The 23,912-nt window shown below is 35.5% G+C and overlaps 1 protein-coding gene across 2 annotated transcripts in view; it reads right to left on the reverse strand.

The window, feature by feature from the left end:
* The window catches only part of Lrp6 (LDL receptor related protein 6), a 200,023-nt gene that overhangs the window by 46,274 nt on the left and 129,837 nt on the right, over positions 1 to 23,912 (reverse strand). For both annotated transcript variants that reach the window (XM_046435533.2, XM_046435532.2), the window contains exons 16-19: positions 22,073 to 22,282; positions 19,731 to 19,856; positions 1,778 to 2,014; positions 372 to 482 (exon numbers count right to left, since the gene is read on the reverse strand). In XM_046435533.2, the coding sequence (XP_046291489.1) occupies positions 372 to 482; positions 1,778 to 2,014; positions 19,731 to 19,856; positions 22,073 to 22,282 (684 nt within the window). The remainder of the gene's footprint in view (positions 1 to 371; positions 483 to 1,777; positions 2,015 to 19,730; positions 19,857 to 22,072; positions 22,283 to 23,912) is intronic.

Raw genomic sequence — 23,912 nt, forward strand, 5'->3', positions numbered from 1 at the left:
CTCACACATCCTAGGCAAGTGCTCTACCACTGAGCTACAAAAAACTAGACCAGAAGACTGCTATCTTTAAGAAATTATTAAAGGGCTGGGGTTGTGGCTCAGTGGCAGAATGCTCACCTAGCATGCACGAGGCACTGTACCACATAAATGTAAAATAAGGATATTGTGTCCATCTAAAACTTAGGAATAAATATTTAAAAAAAAGAAATTATTAAAAACAAAACAAAGAAATCCTGGCACATATAACGAGCTTAATATTAGTACTTAATAAGAAAATCTTGATAATAAACACATAAGGAAAATGGAAAAGTATTTTAAAGGTTTTCAAGTTTTCCCTTGAGAGTAAATTATAAAGTTTTATTCCTACTTACAGCAATCCAGTTCATCAGATTTATCACTGCAATCCACATTATGATCACATTTCTTATGCTTTCCAATGCACTGACCATTGGCACAGCGAAACTGATCAATTAAACAAAGCACTGGAAAAAATGCAAATAGTTTTCTTATTTTTAGCATTATATAAAGCCAAATTTTGGCAAGAGTTCAAAGGTGTTTCTGAATACAAATGAAAAATGCATTAAACTTTTACACATACTCTAAATGTTTTCTGGGGATTCCCATTGATACAAAGAAAAGAATGGCAGAAACAGAACCCAACAGGAAATTTCTTACTTTGTTCTTTAAATTCCTTTCACTGCAATAAATTTTCCTTGTTTACCCTGGAGAATTCTAGAGAACTTATTTGTACTGTGTAAGGCTAGTGAGGGAAAGAGAGGAAAAAAAAAATTTAGATTGCAGTAAGTAAATCTATGAAATCAGGGTTCACAGAGACTATTTTTAAAATAGTCAGAGCCTAATATTTTGGTTCCATTTCTCAATTTTCAGAGCTTATAGACTGGATAAGGTTTGAGTATGTCCTCAAAAGATTCATGTACGTTAGCAGCATGGTCTTCAGTATGACATGGTGTTGAGGTGGAGGAACCTTGAGGAGCCTATTTAGGATGTCACTGGGGCCTTGTCCTCAGAATGGATTAAGGTAGCTGGCATGGAACTTTGAGTTAGTGCTCCAGACAGGTTGTTATGAGAACAAATCTGGCCCCTCTCCTTGCTCTGGCTTCCTATTTTGGGATGTGATTTTTTTTTTCTCACAAGTACTCCTCTATTGTGCTGCCACCTGCCACCTTCACCCAACTGATATGCCAGCACCATACCCTTGAACCTCTAGAATTATGAGCTAAATAAACCTTTTTCTAAAATTACCCAGCCTTAGGTATTTCATTAAAGTTAGAAAAAACTGACTAAACACATTTATTAATCAGTAAAACCTTATGCGTGTGAAATGAATTCAAGTTATTTGGAACATGGTATTATGTTCATGGTATGTTCAAACATACTAGAAACACCCCAAAATCTACCACCAGTATTTACACTGGATTTTTTTAATATTTGTTTTTTAGTTTCAAGTGGACACAATATGTTTTTTTAAAATTGTTTTTTAGTTGTAGTTGGACACAATACCTTTATTTTACTTATTTTTATATGGTGCTGAGGATCGAACCCAGGGCCTCAAATGTGCTAGGCGAAAACTCTACCGCTAAGCCATAATCCCAGCCCAACACAATGTCTTTATTTTATATTTATGTGGTGCTGAGGATCAAACCCCATGCCTCATGCATGCTATGTGAGCACTCTATACCACTGAGCCACAACCCCAGCCCTGCAATGAATTTTAAACAACTTGATGGAAAAAGAATTTTCTGAGAAGTTTGATTACCTTCACAATTCTTCTCATCTGATTTATCCTGGCAATTTGCATCGCCATTGCATCGGAGGGCACCATCAATACACTGCCCACTGGCACATTGGAACTGGGACTCTGAGCATACAGGACAATTGAGTTCATCACTGTGGTCTTCACATTCAGTAAACCCATCACACCGCCAAGCCACAGGGATACAGTCAATTTCCCCAGTGAAACAAGTAAACTGCTGAGGAGAACATGTTGGGGGTTCTTCAAATGAAAAAGGAGGAGAAACAAAAGCACAGCAAAAGTCAAACATCTATACTCAAATGAATTCATTTAATAATTAACATATACAAAGTACTTTATGATTTCAAACATAACCTAGGAAAATCACTATAATCACCAACCTCCAACTTTAAAAAAAATTTTCTATTATTTGTGCTGCTTAAACTTGAACCCAGGGCCTTATGCATACTAGGCAATCACTGCACCACTGACCTATATTCCTAGCCCTCCAAACATTTTAAAGTTAGCCTAGAACTAATAACTTTCCTAGCTCTGAGGTTCTAGAGTGGTCCATGGTCTCCTCAGGATCCCTGACACCTCTTCAGTGGATATGCTATGCTAGAACTATTTTAGCAATAGTTCTAAGTGTCATTTGCTTTTTTCACTACATTTGCACAGATGCTACAAAAGGAATGGTGAAACTGTTGGTATCTTGGCAGACTCAAGGCAACTGCACCAAGTTATACTGGCAGTTACTGTACTCTGCATAGCCACGAACCTACAGTTTAAGCTAAAAAAAAAAAAAAAAAAAGCCAGTTTCACTTAAGAAGGTTTGTGATGAGCTAGGCATTGTTGTGCACCTCTGTAATCCCAGTTACTTGAGAAGTCGAGACAGGAAGATTGTTAAATTCCTGGGCAACTCTGTGACACCCTGACTCAAAATAAATTGTTGCTCAGAGGTAGAATATTTCTGGGCTTAATATCCAGTACTTGAGGGAAAAATGTTTGTGAAGAATCAATAAAAATATTAAATTTATTAATATCTTTTATTTGTTCTTTATAGATATACATGACAGTAGAGTATATTTTGACATATTATACATACATGGAGTATAACTTATTCTAATTAGGAACCCATTCTTGTGGTAAAATCAAATTCTGAGTGCATGTCTCTTCAATACCATTTGATGAACTGGAAATAACCAAAAAGCTCATGTTGCAAACATAAGCATAACAGTTTCTAGGGGAAAAGCCTTTCTCGAATTGTAAGCACAAATCAAAATGGAATACTTTTACTTGAAAGAGTAACTGATAAAACTATAGCTAATTACATTTGGTTATTAGGCAAGAATTTTTTTTAAAAATGAACCAAATGAGCCTGTTTCTTTCTAATATTTGTGGCAAATTACATTAAATCACTATAATCACCAACCTCCAACTTAATTTCTAATTGAAATTACATTTTGAAAAACTTGTATCTATACAACACTTTTATCTTGACAGATTCCCAGTACCTTTTTTCTGATGAGACTGGTGGTAATATTAACAAATGTGATTTGTTTGTGTGTATGTGTGTTTGTGTGTTACTGGGGACCAAACCCAGGAGTCCTCTATATTCGAGCTCCATCTCTAGCCATCTTTTTTTTTCTTTTTTTAAATCTATCTGTCCATCCTTTCATCCTCTACCTGTCTATTTATCTATCTTGAGATGGGTCTTGCTAAATTGCCATGGTTGGCCTTGAACTTTGATCCTCTTGCTTCAGCTTTCCAAGTTCTGGGATTATAGGCATGTGTCACCATACCCAACTAACAAATGTTATTTTTTTGATATCATATGGTAAAATGGGTCAAAATGGGTCAAAATCTGAAGACCAGGAATTTTTTAATGAAATTCTAATATTTCCAAATGATCAAGGTACAAAGTCATGCCTAGGTAAAAATATCCATACATCCATTCAGAGTACAAAATACATCTATGCTTTTTTGTTTGTTTGTTTAAAGTGTCTTGCTATGTTGCCCAAACTCCTGGGCTCAAGAAGTCTTCCTGCTTTAGTCTTCTGTGTAGCATGGACTACAGATGTGTGCTACCTTACCCAGTCAGATCAGTTCATTTTAATATAACAGATCATTAAAAGTTAATTGATAATGGTTTCAAATTCTGCACTGCAACTAAACCTAAAGGAAGCTATCACTTGTAAAGATTTGGTATAGAATCCCAGATAAATATCCATAATTATATGAAAAGGCTATTGTTGTAGTCTATTCTTCCAACTATGTATCTGTTGTAAGACTAATATTTTATTCATATATTTAGATCAAAACTACACATCACAACAGAATAAATGCACAGTAGACATTAGAATCTCATCCAATTTTAAAAAGACAAAAACATAAAACTTCTCACCAAAATTATTTTGCCTTAAAAAGTTAATTTTTAAATCTTTGATTTAAAAGCATATAAAGGTTTATTATTATTACTTTTAATAGATTTTAAAGTTCTTAGTTTTAAATTCTGGTACAGTAAATATAAACACAACATACAAAAACAACCTCTCTAGGGTCCTCAATTTTTTAAAACAATTTTTTTTAGTTGTAGCTGAACACAATACCTTTATTTTATTTATTTTTATGTGGTGCTGAGGATCAAACCCAGTGCCTCACACATGCTAGGCAAGTGCTCTACCACTGAGCCACAACCCCAGCCCCTCATTTTTTTTTTTAAATGTAAAAATATACCAACAACTAATAGTTTAAGTGCAGAAATTAAAGCTAAATTTCCTTGTTTTTATAAATGAGGAAACTAAGTGGAGCTAAGTGACTGCCCAAGGTCAGAGAGCTTCTTATAAAATAATGGATGATTTAAAAAAAAAAGAGAGAGATGCTAAGAGCCAAGTATATGAGGCATGGCATTTTTGGTCGAAAGGTGACACCAGCTAGCCATTGAGATGATAAGATTATGTTAAGATTTGCATTCATATGGATATTGGACTCCTGCTGTTCACCTAGGCCGGCTACGGGACTCCTGGAGAGTTCCCATTGGTTGGGGAAGTACAGTAGGAGGGAGTTCCGGGGGAGGAGCTCTCGGTGGTTCCGAGAGGAGGCCGCATGGGTGGAAAAAATCTTCCTGGGCGGTACCGGACATTGGCGGCAGTTTCAAAAAATAAACTTTGTTCCTGCTTGAGTGGCTCGTGATTTTGTGCCCAGCCAGACTGCGGCACCTGGCGGCCCGCATGGGGAATGCCTGAAGCTTGGAGGTGAGTAAAATTGCTCGCCCCTGAGGGAAGGCAACAAAATGGGTGACCATTTCAAAAAACAATGTGTTCTCGTTTTGATTTATCTTGTTTTTGTTTCAAGCTGCCTATCCCTAGAATTTTCTCAGGCAAACTGGGAAAAATGGTTGGCTCAAGGTTTGAAGTTGTTCGGCCCTGAGAAAGAGAAAATTGATACAACTATTCTTTGTTCGGTTTTTGTTTCATTCTGTTTCAGTTTTGTTTTATGCTATCTTATTGGGTTGCGTTACCTTTATAGTAGATTAGAAACTAGTAAAAAACAAACCGAAAGACTGTTAAGTAAATTGTTAGAGGTCCAGACTATGGTAGAAAACATGTTAGGTCAAGCGAAAGAGAAGGTCTCTCAAGCTAGTCAGACAGAGGAAGATTTGAAGAAAGAAAGCTTAGAGGAAAAACAACCATCAGGCGGGGAATTACAACAGGAGGCTGCTACTAACCCCGTTCTATCACCAGAGGGTGTAATTCAACCAACAGCTCCATCTACAGCCGAGGGGCCCTCAACTCCCATAGTTGATGGACGGAATCCTGAGGCAGGACCCCAAAGATTAGCATGCCCTGTACTTGAGCAGGCAGGAGGGCAACGAATTCACCGTGCTTTAGATTTCAAAACAGTGAAGCAATTCAAGGAGGCTGTAACAACCTACAGGCCACAAGCACCCTTCACTGTGAGCATGGTCGAATCCATTACCAACTTAGACATGACGCCAGCAGATTGGGCTAACATGTGTCGATCTGTGCTAAATGGAGGACAATATTTGTTATGGAAGGTTGCCAATGAGGAATTTTGCATGGAAACAGCTAGGCGAAATGCAGCAGCCGGTTACCCTCAAAGAAATCTAGATATGTTATTAGGAAAAGGACCTTATGAGGGTCAACGGCAACAAATTGAATATGATCCTGGCGTATACGCACAAATTGCTGTAGATGCAATTAAGGCATGGAAAACTTTACAGGGGCATGGAGATTTACAAGGACAATTATCTAAGGTAATACAAGGAGCTAATGAACCTTACGCTGAATTTGTAGATAGGCTTATTCAGACAGCATCTAGAGTATTTGGAGATACAGAACAGGCAATGCCATTTATAAAACAACTGGCTTATGACCAAGCAAATCGTTGCTGCAGGGAGGTCATCAGACCATGGAAACACGAAGATTTAAACACATATATTAAATTATGTAGAGACATTAATGAACAAGGGCAAGTCTTAGCAGCAGTACAATAGGCTTTAGATGCCAGGCCAAAAACATGCTATAATTATGATCAAACAGGACATTTTAAAAGGAGTTGCCCCATAGGAGGAGGGTTTAACAAGGCTAGGTATCAAAGGAATAGAATACCGGGTATTTGCCCACGATGCCGTAGAGGGAAACATTGGGCTAATGAATGCCATTCTCAAACCACCATAGAAGGTATTCCGCTATCAAAAAACAGACAAGGACCAAGTGTTTATCCACGATATCGTGGAGAAAGACATCAGGCTCCATTGCCAAAAAACGGACTGGAGGGCCCAATGCTCCGGGGCCCAAAACCACAAATATACGGGGCAATGGAGGAACCCAGCAGCACCATCAAGGTAGTGCCCAGGACGCATTATCCATTAAATCCCTCATCAGACAAACTAGAGGGAGCGCAGGGTTGGACATCTGCGCCTCTGCCAGAGCAGTACTAACTCCAGAGATGGGAATTCAAATCATTCCCACAGGAGTAAAAGGACCTCTTCCCCAAGGAACAGTAGGCTTATTATTGGGACGCAGTTCTTCAACACTAAAAGGACTTATGATAAGTCCTGGGGTAATTGATCCTGATTATGAGGGTGAAATAAAAATTATAGCTAGTTCTCCAAGAGGTATATCAGTAATTTCACCAGGAGATAGAATAGCACAGTTATTAATAATACCCAGCCTACATGATAAATTTTCCAGTCGTACTGTAGAAAGAGGTTCCAGGGGATTAGGCTCCACAGGTGTAGATTGGGCTATGCTGTCTTTAAATCTAGATTCTCGCCCAATGCTAAAACTAAATATTCAAGGACATGAATTTAATGGGATACTGGATACAGGTGCAGACCTTAGCATCATATCTCATCAAGAATGGCCGAAACATTGGCCATTACAACAAGCCACTCAAACGCTTCGAGGCCTAGGAGTGGCAACTAATCCCCATAGAAGTGCAATGGTATTAGATTGGAAGGATCCTGAAGGATGTGAAGGAACTATACAGCCCTATGTATTGGATCATCTTCCTATAAATTTATGGGGACGAGATGTCCTAGATCAATTAGGTTTGACATTAACAAATAATATCAATACTAATGCGCCCACTACTAGGGCTAGATAAGGCTTTAGGAAAGAAGAAAGATTAAGAGAACAAGAACAAGGTATGACAGCACCAATTCGAATAGATCAAAAAACAAATAGACATGGATTGGGTTTTCAGAAAGGGCCACTGAGACAATCAAAATTACTTGGAAATCAGAAAGACCAGTGTGGGTTCCTCAGTGGCCCCTGACTAAAGAAAAGATACAAACAGCCCATGACCTGGTCAAACAACAATTAGCGGAGGGACATATACAACCTTCCGTATCTCCCCATAATATTCCCATTTTTGTCATTAAAAAGAAGTCTGGTAAATGGAGATTATTACAAGATTTAAGAGCCATTAATAATGAGATGGTTATTATGGGACCTGCTCAATCAGGGATTCCCCAATTGTCTGCTTTACCAAAAACCTGGTATGTTTTAGCTATAGATATTAAAGATTGTTTTTTTTTCAATTCCAATTCATCCCGAGGATAGTCCACATTTTGCATTTACTATCCCTGCACTAAATCATGAAGGTCCTGATCAGAGATATGAATGGAAAGTACTCCCTCAAGGGATGGCTAACAGTCCAACTATGTGTCAAATATATGTTAACAAAGCAATCCAGCCACTTAGAAATCAAAATCCTGAACTACAAATATTTCACTATATGGATGATGTATTATTGGCACATAAAGATAAAAACATATTGCTAGAATGTTATGCCACACTTACAAATTTATTAAAAATTATAATCTAGAGATAGCAATAGATAAAGTACAATTAAATCTTCCAATTAATTATTTAGGGGTTTTATTATCCTCAACCATGGTCCGTCCACCCAAAATTCAAATACGAGTAGATCAACTCAAATCACTTAACGACTTTCAAAAGTTATTAGGAGACATAAATTGGATAAGGCCTTATCTAGGCATACCAACAGGAGAGTTGGGACCTTTATTTGATATTCTAAAAGGTCCATCAGATCCAAATTCACCCCGCATGTTGACGCCTGAAGCAAGAAAGGCATTAAAAATCATTGAAACATATATGGAAAATATGCATTTGGATAGAATTGATATAAGTTTGCCTTTATTATTTACTGTACTGCCAACAAAAAATATTCCTACAGGAGTATTTTGGCAAGAAGGTCCATTACTGTGGATACATTTATCTTATTCTCCTAACACTATTCTTACTAGGTATCCTGAGGCTGTAGGACAATTAATACTCAAAGGAATAAAAGCAGCCAAGGGAGTGTTTGGGATTTCTCCCAATAAAATTATTACTCCATATACTATAGATCAAATTGATGAGTTAGCTAATGAGTTAAATACTTGGGCAATAATCATGTGTAAATCTAATGTTTCATTTGATAATCACTTACAGTCTAATCCTTTGTTGTCTTTTTGGTCTAAACATCCTGTAGTTTTTCCAAAGATGACAAAAAAAAACCCCTATCATGAATGCTCCAAATATATTCACTGATGGGTCAAATAATGGTACAGCAGCAGTAGTTACCCCTGATCAAACTTTTACATTTTTAGTACCCAAACAATCAGCTCAAAAGGTAGAGCTTAATGCAGTATTACAAGCTTTTATGATGTTTAAAGATTCTGTATTTAATTTATTTTCTGATAGTCAGTATGTAGTTAATGCTATAGTATCCCTTGAAGATGCTGGTAGGATTTCCCCGTCTTCTACTGTTTTCTCTTTGTTTTCTACTATACAAAGTCTAATCTGGGACAGAAAAGATCCATTCTTTATAGGACATATCAGGGCACATACAGGATTGCCTGGAGCCCTTAGTTTGGGCAATGAGTTAGCAGATAAATCTACACATGACATACATATTTTCTCCACAATAGAAGAAGCTATAAATTTTCATAAAAGGTTCCATGTCAATGCTAATACTTTACAAAAGCGTTTTAAAATAACTAAAGAACAAGCCCGACATATAATAAAACAATGTCAAAATTGTGTGACATTTTTACCACAAGTTAATCTTGGAGTCAATCCTAGAGGACTGATACCTAACCATATTTGGCAGATGGACGTCACACACTTGACAGAATTTGGAAAATTAAAATATTTACATGTTACAGTTGATACTTCTTCCAGATTTCTGATGGGCTCCCTTCATGCCGGAGAAAAAACTAAAGATGTTATAGCTCATTGCTTACAAAATTTTGCCACTGTGGGCGTTCCAAAACAGTTAAAAACCGATAATGGTCCTGGTTATACGTCCACCTCTTTTAAACAATTTTGCTCATCATTTGGAATTACTCACATAACAGGAATTCCATACAATCCACAAGGACAAGGCATAGTTGAAAGAGCTCATCAAACTATTAAAATGTACTTATTAAAACAAAAGGAGGGAATTGGAAAGGGGTATATATCCCCCAAAGATAAACTTAAAATAACCCTTTTTACTCTAAACTTTTTAAATTTGGATTCATCAGGGCTTAGTGCTGCGGAAAGACATTTGTATCCAAAAAATGTACATAAGCCTAAGGTACTTTGGAAAGATATTCTAACAGGACAATGGAAAGGTCCTGACCCAGTGATAGTCTGGAGTCCGGGCTCTGTTTGTGTTTTTCCACAGGAAGAACAGCAGCCGATTTGGATTCCAGAGAGAGTAACTAAAACAATTTCTACAGACCAAAAGGAAGATGATTCGACTCAAATCCATAACAGCTGATATCCAGATCTCCAGCTTGGCTATTCTTACATCTGCGACAGTGATTAACCAGGATGTTTTTTTTCAATATCTATTTTATTATTGCTTTTTCCCACATCATAAAGTTCTATTTTATTATTGAGCTCATACAGACCTAGGTTAATGTTTTTTCTGATCAGTTTTATTTTTTGACTGTGGAGTTTTTGAACATTGCAATGGAGATTTCACCTAGGTAAAGCTACAAGGCCTTTACTATTGTCTTATGTGTTATATGTTACGTGTGCACACTTCTGTTTTGTGTTGTATGTGCGTATGTCCATATATCACATATGAGGAGCGCTCATGCACATGGATCCAAAAAAAATTTTTTTTTATTCACGTGATTTTAATAGTTTAATTTAATTTGGGTAAACAGCTGTTGAGGATTGTTTTAATATATGAACAAATAGAAGGTTAACAGATCTGTTTGTTTACTTTCACCTTTCCTTTTCATTATATTTAATAATTCTGTTCAGGATAATGTAAATTGTTCTAAATATTGTTTTCTTAGTACCTGTTGAAATGTTACATATTTTTTTTTAGCATCATTGTCAAAATTCCTATTTTCATCCCAGTGCCGGTGAAGACAAAGATAAAACCAAACTACAACTTCTTCGAGAGTTATCACAACAAACCGTGTAAACTGATACATCAATGATTTATAACTCAACAAGTAATGCTCAATCAATGAGTCGATTTATTTTGGAAAGATATGGACATATTGATAGATTCCTCTGCTTTGAACTGCTTACAAAACTTGCCTGGACTATGTATCACTTGTATGCTTTATTTTGGGAGGATATGGACATATTGATAGATTCCTCTGCTTTGAACTGCTTACAGAACTTGCCTGGACTATGTATCACTTGTATGCTTTGTGATCTATTTGTTGATGCAGCAAATTATGGTAGTGCTAGCATATCTTTGCTGATGTGTCACCAGTGATGCAATTTTTCCTAGGAGCCGTTAATTGACTTGATGACATTTCTGTATCCTCCTCCCTTCTACTAGTGATGGTCTAATTTTTGGGGCCAACAGAGGTGAGGCAAAGAACCTCACCCCCCCACTGGTACATAGGCCTATCCACAAGTATGGCTATATGCTGGACCCGTAGTCAGTGACGGGTATGATCCAATTGCAGTGGTATCAACCTAAGACAGGAGGCTGACGCCTAAAAGTCAGTTTTCTGATGACGGGTAAGAACCATATGTTGAATTGGACAAACCTAATAGGCACGGTCCCTAGCCAGATTGCTTGTTACTTAAACAGAAGGGGGGAGATGCTAAGAGCCAAGTATATGATGCATGGCATTTTTGGTCGAAAGGTGACGCCAGCTATAAGATTTGCATTCATATGGATATTGGACTCCTGCTGTTCACCTAGGCCGGCTAAGGGACTCCTGGAGAGTTCCCATTGGTTGGGGAAGTACAGTAGGAGGGAGTTCCGGGGGAGGAGCTCTCGGTGGTTCCGGAGGCTGCGTGGGTGGAAAAAATCTTCCCCGGCGGTACTGGACATTGGCGGCAGTTTCAAAAAATAAACTTTGTTCCTGCTTGAGTGGCTCGTGATTTTGTGCCCAGCCAGACTGCGGCAGAGAGATAAGAAGGCTATGCCCTTATTTCTAGCACATTTCTTTAAAACTTATCTGTTAAGTTTTCTAGGAAACACACAACTTTATTATGTGACCATGAATCAGAAAACTCTATCTTTAAAACAGAATATTACAGATTATAGGTGAACATTTTACCTGGAAAATCTCAAGAATTCTTTTCTAAGAGCCTATTTTGTATTCAGCAACTACGGTAGACCATACAGTGAATTAAAAATACATAAAATATGATCCATGTCCTAAAATAGTTTTGAATTTGGTTTTAGATAGGAACTAATAAACATAAAACTGACAGCATTACTCTGAAGTGTATGTCATGAAAACTGTGGTAACAAGTGCTGTAATTTCAGAAAAGAGGAGACAACAACAGCTGGCAAAGTTTTTGTAGATTTCCAGGAGACCGGATGATAGGCAAGCACTCTGCTGAGACACAAGTAAGATTTAGGATACATGCAAGAAGAGAAATATATCCCTGAAATATCAAAAGAAAAGCCACAGAAGCAAATCAAAAAAGAACATTCCACAGTGGTTCTCAACCTCAAAACAGTCAAACAAAAATATTGAAGAGTAAGCAAGTTGAGAAGAAAGGTTCAGATGAAACAATGTTTTAAGAGTGAAGTAGAGGAATTTAGATTTTATCTTTATCTCCACTATAAAATCAATACTAAATTACAAAAATATTTGCATACAAATTTTCATTGCAGTTTCAGTCTAAATAATCCAAAATTGAAAACAATTTAAATGCCTCTGAGGAGAGTAATAAATTGGGTATTGTATAATGTACTATACAGAAATAGAAAACATAAATTACCAATACACTGTACTATACTCAAATTTTATGTACTCTTAAAATATACTATGCAGGAAACCTAGACACAAAAAAGTTACATACAATAATTCCATTGCCCAAGGAAAGGCAAAACTAGTCTATGGAGCTAGAAATCACAACAGTGGTTACTTATGGAAGAAGATAAGAAAGGGACATGAAGGTATTAACTTATTTTTGCAGCATTAGAGACTTAACCAAAGGCCTTGCCCATGCTAGGCAAGTGCTCTGCTATGAGACACAAGCTCTAGCCTGAGAGTATTTTTCTCAATGGCAAAATTCTATATTTTGATTTGGGTGTTGGTATCATAGTTGTACACTTTTCCAAAATGTATTAATTATCCAATTCAATATACACATTAAAATAACTACAAATGAAAAATGAAAACAAAAGCCCCTTTCTAACTGGAAGTTGAGATCCTTGATTCAGTATATCTGTTATTAACATAAAGGAACTTTTTCTAGGATTTGACTTTTAAAGTAACAGGCACTCTGATATGGAAACCTATGATTTTGTTGTTTTTGTTGCAGTGAAACATACATGACATAAAATTTACCAATTTAACCATTTCAAAATATATAGTTCAGTGGCATTAAATAGATTCACATTATTGTGCAGTATTTGCTTTTTTTTTTCCCTCCCCCAAATAGCAGAGCTTAATTTCTACCATACATGGGTGGCCCTCTGATTACTTTTGAGCTACATCTCCAGCCCTTTTTATGTTTTGTTTTGTTTTGTTTTAAATTTTGAGACAAGGTCTCACTCAATTGTTCAGGGTCTTGGTAAACTGCTCAGGTTGGCCTCAGACTTGTGGTCCTCCTGTCTCAGCCTCCCAAGCCACTGGGATCACAGGCATGTGCCACCAAGCCCAGCTTAATTACACTTTGGCTTGATTATACTCTATCTTGAAGTTCTTCAAATCCCTATAGTTTAAAACTAACACCTGTGGCTCCTAATCAATACATGCATTACTTATATTTTAAAAAACTGAGCTCTCTGCTTTCCCCCACCACACCCTTTGGCCATGATGTTCTGCCTCACCTAAGGCCCACAGCAATAGACTCTGCCAATCATGGGCTAAACCTCTGAAATCAAGGAAGCCTGGAGGTAAAAGACAGTCAAGCCTCCAAAACACAGCCCTGAGGACTTGGGACATGGGAAGCCCCCTTGACAGACTTCTTTCTCTGGGCATGCTGTGGCAGAATGTAAAACTGAGATAATAGTCTGAAGCTCCACAGAATACTCTTGCCTTGCCTGATTACTCAAATATTACCTTTTTTGAGAAAATTATGATAAATTCCTAATTCTTAGTAATCAGTCAGGGTTCCCCAGAAAAAGAAAACCAATAGGAAACAAACTAGGTGCTCTTCAACAGATGAATGGATAAAGAAAATGTGGTACATATACACAACAGAATAATACTCAAACATAAAGAAGAAAGAAATTACGGCATTTGCAAGTAAATGGATGCTACTGCAGTCTGTCAGAAATAAGCCAATTCCAAAAACCCCAAAGGATGAATGTTCTCTCTGAAATGCGGTTGCTGACCCACAATTATCGAGGATAGGGAGGTGGGGGAGTGTTTGAAGTTCACTGGATTAGACAAGGGGAAAGAAGGGCAGGGAGGGCGGATAGAAATAGGAAAGACAGTATAATGGATCAGACATTATACTCTCTTATGTTCATGTATGAATACATGACCAGTGTATCTCCACATCATGTACAACCACAAAAATGGGAAGTTATACTCCATATGTATGATATGTCAAAATACATTCTACTGCCATGTATAACTAAAAAGGACAAAGAAAAAAGAAAACCAATAGGATGATTATATATACAAACAGATGAATTAAATAGTTAGATTATTTTAAAGAACTGTCACAGGATTATGGAGGTTTAGTGAGTCCAGAATCTGGTGGGGGAAATTAGCAGGCAGAAAACTACTCCAATTGGGTCCAGTGAACAAAGGCAGTATGTTGATGAACAAAATGAACTGTTGCTGCAGATGAACCCTGAATGCAGACTAGTGGCAGAATTTTATTGTTCCTTGGGTGGGGTCAGCCTTTTAATCTATTCAGGCCTTCAACTATTTAAGTGTGGCTAACCCTCATTGTGGAGTGGATTAAAATCCAGTAATTTTATCTCCAGTTTATCTCATCCAAAAATGCCTTCACAGAAATATTCAGAATGTATGACCACTATCTAGGTATCATGGTCTGACCATGTTGACACATAAAAATAACCATCACACTTAGTATTACATTTTGTGATTATTTACAAACTGACTTTCATTTACTGATGTACCTACGACATTTCTATTTCAAATTGTAAAAGAATAAACACTTTGTAAAAATAAAGAAAACATATCTATATACATTAAAGCAAAAAAAAACTGACTAATTATAAAAAAATTTACTAAATGAATAATTATTTGTGATGCATACTGTAAATTTTAACCTTTCTTAGCCACATTTCCAAGATCAGGTACTTGAAATCTTTCTGAACAATCTTTTATTCTATGATCTATTTTTTAAAAATAAATGGACCTTTATTTTATTTATTTATATGCAGTGCTGAGAATAGAACCCAGTGCCTCACACATGCGAGGCAAGTGCTCTACCACTGAGCCTCAACCCCAGTCCGACTATGATCTATTTTTTTCTTATAATATTTCCTTCAGTTTTTTTCAGAGTTGCATTTTTGTGGCTAATAAATCATGGCAAATTCTACTAAAGGTAAATTATGGTCAATTTTTTTCCATAATAAAATATGTAAATAGTTTAACAGAGTTATGATCACAAGTACAGTCTTTTTGTTTCTGTGTAGATTGACATTTTTGACAAACATTTTCAGGAGACATCAAGTCATTGTCATCATTTGTAATTATTTTTATTTTGGTACCAAGATTGAACCCAGGGGCACTTAACCACCGAGCAACATCCCTAGCCATTTTCATTTTGAGAAAGAAATTGCTAAGTAACTAAGCCTGGCTTTGAACTTGTGATCCTCCTGCCTCAGCCCTCAGAGCCACTGGCTGGCTCTTTGTGATTACTTTTTAATGTTTTATCAAATGTAAGTGTTTAAGAATACAGGAACTCTATGTTATTACATTCTAGTGGATAATATATCCAGTAAAAAAAGAAGCTCCATTCTTTTTATAAGTCAAGATACTTAAAAGGGACAATTAAATTTCAAATTTAAATTTCACACACTATTTGAAGTCTCATTGTTCACTATGGTATGACTTTTTAGAGTAGCTTCTTTGTGGTGTGTCATACACATTGATGATTAAATAAATAATAAGTTGTACAGCTTGGTAAAATGTCACAAAGTTATCAATACCAATTTAACTACCACTCAGAAAAATTTCTGAGTTCCCAGATGTTCCCCTATATAGCTTTGTCATTATCATAGCTATTGTTTCAGCTGAGAAAAAAATAACTCTCTCCCACAAAGAGTTTTATTAAGCAGTGAATTATTATTTTATATGTATTGTTAATTGTTGATGGACCTTTGTTTTATTCATTTATATATGGTGCTGAGACCTGAACCTAGTGCCTCATACCACAACTCCAGCCCAAGCAGTGCAATAGTTAAGTAGTTCAGAATGTATTTATGTGTGAGAGACGAAGTGACACACAGTATACTCAATATCTATTTGATTATATTTCACAATGCCATCCACAGAAAGAAACACCAAGAGTAATACCTACCTATTATTGTGTAACATCTGATCTACTTCTGTTTTGATGTGAAGATGATAAATTAGGTGAACTTATAAATGAGTTCATTTATAAGGATGGACAGTATAAGAATCAAATACTAGCATATGTGTAGATCCTTCACACAAAACCCAGAACAACCATTTAGAAAACCTAGTGCCAGCTATTCACAGAGTAATGTAGTGAAGTGGGTTCTCTTAGGTACATGGCTATAGGGTGGCAGATTCCCAGAAATTTCATCAAGAAAGCTTTTCAAATAATTGAAATTGCTGGATGTGGAGAAAGCAATAAATCACTTTGGTTTTTTCCCCCTTGTCCTGAATTTAGAATGAAATGAATAATAAGACATGGAAGACAGTCTGATGGGAAGATAGTATTGACTTCAATACTGATAAAACTAATCGTAGAATACAGCTTTTGTTTCCAGGCCAAAGAACTTGATAAACTCACCCAACTGAAACTCTGCTAAACATACATACTACCTAGGATAACTACCTTGAATGGGCAGAGAGGAAATGCCCCAGAACGTGTGTAGAGTGCCGGTGTGAGTTCGGGAATAAAGAATTGCTGTTTGAATCTACAAGGCTGTGAGTGGCTTGTGATTTTGTGCCCAGCCAGACTGCGGCAAGGAAATAACAAAATTAATCCCCAGGGCTAGTATGTTCAATAGATAGCTTTGCTAATTCAAAAATATGGCTCAATGGCTGTGAGATCTTTGTCAATGAATAACAAATACTTCACTACTTTCTATAGGGAGAGGAATAAAGAAGGAATGAGGAAAGAGACAGTGAGAAGGTCACGGTCAATCTGCACAAGAAGCAAAACCAGAGGAATGGAAGTGGTTCTTAACATTAGTTGTTACATATAACCTCTGTACAGAGACTGAGTGTATGTATAAATGTTGCCTTGAATTAAATTAATGATTAAAAACCTCACAAGCCAGGCATGGTGGCTCATGTCAGTGATCCCAGCAGCTCAAGGCTGACACAGGAGGATCATCAGTTTGAGGCCAGGCTCAGCAACTTAGCAATGCCCTAAGCAAATTAGTGAGACCCTGTCTCAAAATTTATAAATAAATAAATAAATAAATAAATAAATAAATAAATAAATAAATAAATAAATAAGGGCTGGGAATGTATCTTAATAGTTAAGTGCCCTGTATTCAATCCCAGGTACAAAACAAACAAAACCCTACAGTAATCACATATGCCTTGATGAGAATGATGAATTTGTCCTCAGAATATAATGAATGAATTATCTGGAAAAAATTACTGTGCCTATGACTGATGGTCTATATAGTATTAAAATATTAATCATATTAGCCTTTCAAATAATATATAGGCCTTGATAAATAATCTGACTCCAGATTCTCAGTAATTATACATTTCTCTCATTGACAATGCTAAGTAAAATTCTAAGGGTCTATCATAAATCAAAAGACAGGAAAAAGTGATTCTAATATGTATACTCGTAAACAACAATAGTTGACCTTTATTCAATGTTACAATTTAAATCATCAATAAAAGGCTGAAAACATAAACAATTGTATGGAAGGAAACAGTAATCATTAAGACAATTTTGGACTCATTAAAGCAAGTTATGTGAGAATAACACCATTAGCTTCTAATAAGGCTACAAGATTGGTAAGCTATTGAAATTTTTTTAAAAATAATAAGTCAAAACAAAATTGGAAGAATAACACTCGCAGTAATTTTTACTTTTACCTACTAAGCTCCTACTACACAATTTAATAGATGTAAGCTACTGGAATGTTTCTTTATACCCAATAAGAGCTTGAAAAACACGCTATTTTTATGACTCTTGTGTTATAAAAAAAAAATTGGGTAGATTAAAATATACCAGATAGTCATTAAAATAATTGGAATTGTTTTTGTTTTTGGCACTGGGGATTGAAATTAGGGGCACTCAACCACTGAGTCACATCCCCAGCCCTTTTTTGTATTTTATTTAAAGAAAGGGTCTCCCTAAGTTGCTTAGGGCCTTGCTAAATTGCCGAGGTTGTCTTTGAACTTGTGATCCTCCTGCCTCAGCCTCCCAGGCTGCTGGGATAACTTAGAGGCATGCATCACCATGCCCACCCGGGAGAAATTCTCAATATTATCTAAACTGATAAATCTGAACAGATTGGGGCAGATTTTTTATATAATAAGCTTGTATATAGTAAAAAAATTTTTTTTTTTTTTTTTGTAAAAAATTGTTCACACTTTGACTCATAATAAAAAGCTTTTGCTAAAGAGTTGGGGGGAAAAGTTAGAAAAATAAAATTTACTTGTAATCCGACTTTATCAACAATTTTTATAATTTTGAGTGTATGTTAGCTTTAAATCTTGGCTTACAGATATATATATTTTATGTAATTGTTATCATAGAAGAAAACACTTATCTTTTTCTTTCATTTGAGGTACTAGGGGATCACAGGCTTCACACATGGTAGGCAAATGCTCTACTGTTGATCTACAACATTTGAGTAGTCTCCACTTGAGCCAAATACATTTTTGCATCAGCTTCATGATCACAGCCCTTAGAAGCTGCATGAACTCAGTTATTTTATTTAAGAATTTCCCAAACAATAGAAATTAGATTGTTCAAAATTTCTATCACTGTAAGTAACAACATGACACAGTCTTTTTCCTTTAGTTGAATTAACTGAGAACTATCCCCAAGAGGACGATTTCTGAATTAAGGGTGAGAATGTTATTATGGTGTATGATATTGCTATATTATGATTTAATGAAGAAATGTACCAATCTGTTATACCTTGTGATTAAACAAATTTCACAATATAATCACTATACGCTTTTTATTTATTTATTTTAATCACTATACTCTTGATAGTTTAAAAAATATGATTGTAATTATTATTTTATTATTATTATTAGCTAGGTAAATAAGAAAAATAGCAAACTACTGATGGATAGAACAAAAGAGCATTCTTTTCACCAGATGGTATCTCAATAATACTTAAACTGACAGAATCCAGAATTCAGTGGATATAGATTACAACAAGTCATATTAATTTATCTTGCAACACTCTGGGGAGATACGGAAGCTACTATATTATTAGAAATATACTCATTCGCAGGCTGAAAATGTGGTAAATATATATGCAATGAAATACTATTTAGCCTTTAAAAAGAAGGAAATGCTATCTTTACAACAACAAATAAACCTGGACAGCATAATGCTAAGTGAAATAAGGCAAAGAAAGGCAAATATCACATAATTTCACTTATATATGGAGTGTAAAAGTCAAACTCATAGAAATGGCTTTTAGTGAATGGGGGGATGGAAGGATGGGGGATGAGGGGATGAGGAGAGGGTGAAAATAATTAAAAAAGTAATACAATGCAGATGAATGGAACACAAATAACCAATTAATTTAGGAGAAAGGTTAACTTCAGTCCCTAATCATAGAAGGCTAAAACCAAGGTAATAAATACAGTGACATTTAAGCTTCCACAAGAAAATTATGATGTATTTACCTCCACAAGACAGCTCATCTTGAAGCAGAACCAAGTGCATGGGGCAAGAGCACCTTGTAGTGCCATCTCCTTTTACAAGACAAATATGGGAACAGCCACCATTATCCTGGGCACAAGGATGCTGTCCTGGAAAAGGGGACAATTATAAAAATCAATTATTTATGAACTACATGAAACCCAAATGTAAAATCAGCTTGGACTTTACTTCCACACAACATAATTTTTCACTCCATCCCCATACCTACAAGAATATATTTATATCTAACCACTGTTACTATTTTTTATACACACACACACTTAAAAATATTTTTACAACACAATATTATAGGCTTATGTTAATTCTGTATATAAGAAAAGCTGATCTTTGGAACTAGGAACATTGTTAGGAGACCACTGAGACCTGGATATTATTCTATTTCTAAACATCTCAGAAACTTCATTTTTTCAAAAGATAAAATGATTTCACTTAAAAGGTATATTTTAGTGAGGAATCCACTAAGAATTAAGTTATTAGAAGGAAAAACTGAAGATTACATGGAACTGAACCATTCAGAGACAGATAAAATTACTGCTTGGTTAATTGCAAAGGATAACCTACAATATTACAAATGTCAAATTTCCTCATATTTGGGCAAAGTAAGAGAAACAAAACATAGGTAAAACATTTTGAAATCTGTTTCACAAATTATATTTAAAAAAATAATTGTTCTGGGCTGGGGATGTGGCTCAAGCAGTAGCGCACTAGCCTGGCATGCGTGAGGCGCTGGGTTTGATCCTCAGCACCACATAAAAATAAAGATGTTGTGTCCACCGAAAACTAAAAAATAAATATTAATTTTTTCTTTCTCTCTTTCTTAAAAAAATAATAATTGCTCTGAATTTTCTATTTAGCTTGTTTCACAAGCAACTTGACCTTTGTCATCACACACACAAAAACAAAAACAAAAAACCCAAAACAGCATCTAATGTACCATAATTTACTATTCAACTCTCATCTACAATAACATGTGTTGTGCTTCAGTTTGTGTTGATGAGGTAGATAAAAGCAGCCATCTATGAAAAAGACTGTCCAAAAAAGACATCACTTATTATATTAGAAAATACAACCTATACAGCAATGTCTCTCAACTTTTAATTCCAACACTTTTGATTAACAAAAATCTCATGGTCTTATGTTATTAGAAATTTTAAGATATGTTTTCCTAAAGATAAAACCAAAATATATTAAGTTATATAAAGAAGATACTCTTTGCTGAATTTCTAAAAAAAATCCATTGAGATTTTCTGCAAATACAAATATTCATTTATCAACTGAATGATGCAGGTATTGTCATTACTATCTTATTTCTATTAAAAGCCCAATCCAAGTTATAACATAAAATGACAAAAAATTCTTTCTAATTTTCAAATATCTTTAATTTTATATCTAAATTGATGAATGGTGGCAACCTAATGAAAATCTGAAATGAAAAAGGAATGGCATTCTCATTCCCTCATTCTCTTTTCATGCTTCAATTCCACTGGAAAGCACTAAGCTGAGGAGGTAAGAAGTTATAATGGTTCTGACTCTAGTATTCCACTAAACATTAGTGTAAGACCTGTTAGTGACTGCTATGAGGGCACTTTTGGTTATATACATGCATTAAAAAGAAATTAAGCCAAGATGCTTAGTCATTTTCCAAAGTTTTAAAAAAAAATTTAAAAATCATAACTATTTTTCTAAGTTGGGAATTAAAAAATTTTATCTGAGGAAAAAGTAAACAAGCACTTACTGATTAAAGTTTTCTCTATGTTTATATACTAATTGTAGTTTATTTTGCTTTTGCTTAAGAATATTATTAATCCACAGTAAGCATATTAATTAATCATTATATAATTTTTTACTTCATTCAAACCGTAAGGGCAAGGAGGAAAAGATAAATAAATGTTAATACTACCAGTGTCTCTAAGTGACTGAGGGACATAAAGAAAAGTCATGATAAGCAGAGTTAATACTTAGTCTTTGTGTGTGTTTTGTGTGTTGCTGAAGATGAAACCCAGGACTTCATGCATACTAGGCAAGTGTACCACTGAGCTACACCCCAGCACAAAATTTTTCAAATGAGCATGAACATGATTTTCTCCCATTCCTGCTTTACAAGGAAATGATTAATCATTTGGAAAAGATTCCAGATGACTTTGACATAAAGCTTTAAAAGAAGGAAGATTTTTTTTTTTAATGGCAAAACTAAAAGTATATAAAAATCTTAAACATAAAAGAGTCCAAGAAGACATAAAAGTGTATCTTAGTTTCTTACAACACAAACAAGTCCTCCAATTAGCATTAGTCCATCAGCACTTACTGTATTCCTGAAGGTTCAGCTCCTTTACTGCATGAATGTCACTAAGCTGAGCAATTCGAGCCTGGACTTTGGTTCTGCCCTCTCGACCTGTCATGTCAATTTTTTCAATCATTTGCTGCTGCTTATCAATCCAATAGAGCCAGTTTTCAAACACAGTTAGTCCCACAGGCTGCAAGATATTGGAGTCTTCTAACACTATCCTGTTGGCACCTTGGAAAAGGAGAACATTCAACAACAATGATTAATTTGGTCAAATCATACTTTCAACAATTATTTAATGAATATCAGTTAGACTCTAAAAGTATGGGAAAGGAAAGCATGAGCTCTTTACCACAAAGCTTAAAAATCCTGCTGAGTATATATACACACATCAGAAAACAGGTAATAAATCATTAATGTGCTATCAAGAATAAATAGTAAGCTGGGTACAGGTATACATACACCTGTGATCCCAGCTACTCAGGAGGCTGAAGCAGAAGGATCACAGGTTTAAGGTCAGCCAGGGCAACTTAGTGAAACCCTGTCTTACATTAAAAAATAAAAAGGGGGGCAGGGCTGGGATTGTAGCTCAGCAGTAAAGTGCTCGCCTAGCATGTGCGAGGCCTTAGGTTTAATCCTCAGTACCACATATAAATAAATAAAATAAAGATATTGTGTCCAACTACAACTAAATAAAATAAAATGAAATAAAACAAAAATAAAAATAAAAAGGGCTGGGGATATAGCTCAGAGGTAGAGCATCCCTGGGTTCATTACCAAGTACCACAATAAAGGGAGGGGAAAAAAGAGAGAGCGAGCCCAATAGTCAGTAAATAGTCTAGTTTATAGAAATGCAGAAAGAATTTAGAGCAGCTTATTTTTATTTCAGTAGAGTCTATTTTTCAAACTTCGTTTTATGAAAACTCTAAAACAGATAAAAGTGACATTTCTTTAAATGAAGCAGTGGTGGTGAGCCCAGTTTTGTGCTTGACACACCCTACTTGGAGAGACCATTTATGAAGAACACCTGGCTTCTCAGAACACAGAAAGAAGACTGACTCACTGGGTCAAGTCTCACCCCAAGACAAGAATTATTCCTATAACATCCAAAACACAGAACTATTTAGACTATGAAGAATCAACTTGTTTTATTGCTTGACAGTGTGAAAGTTCTTCCACAGAGGAGGCTGACATCTGAGTTGACATAACCCATTCATTTATTCATAGTTTCTCTCTCACTCAAAATAAATAAACAAATAAGATTCCCTTTCTTCATATTTCATGATTTCTAATTAATGAGTTCAGTTAAAGAAAGACATTAGCTTATATTTTAAGAATAACAAGGAGAGCTCCAGGAAAGAGGCAAGCACAATGCTAAATTTTAATAAATGGAGAATAGTGAGAAAACCAGACAGGCAGGCATTACTTAAGTCAACATTCATATCCAAGGCAAAGAGATTAAGAACAAGGTTACTTGTGCTCTCTCCTAATACTAAACTGGTAGTGATAAACAAAAACAATGCATAAAACCATCCTGAGGATCTGGAAGCACCAGGTATTTTAGAATGCAGCAAAGGGAGGATTTATATGGTTGGGGCTAGAAAAAGAGTATTAACTGAAAATATGTTCAAGTTAAATAGTTCCTGGAAATCCTCCCTTAGTCTGCAGAAGACTAAAAATAACGAGACCTTAATATACCAGGCAAAGGCAAAAAGTTAGTGCCATAAATGGATTATCACAAGGGAATCACTTTTTAAAAAATCTACTTTCTAATGATAATACCATTCCCAACATCTTTCAAAAACACTAGGCAGCCCACTTCTTCGTTTTTTTAGGTACCAGAAATTGGACTCAGGGGCAC

Source organism: Marmota monax, unplaced genomic scaffold (genome assembly GCF_021218885.2).
Source record: "Marmota monax isolate L192 unplaced genomic scaffold, Marmota_monax_Labrador192_F-V1.1 WCK01_AAM20220418_F8-fsc00012, whole genome shotgun sequence".
Classification (NCBI taxonomy): Eukaryota; Metazoa; Chordata; class Mammalia; order Rodentia; family Sciuridae; genus Marmota; species Marmota monax.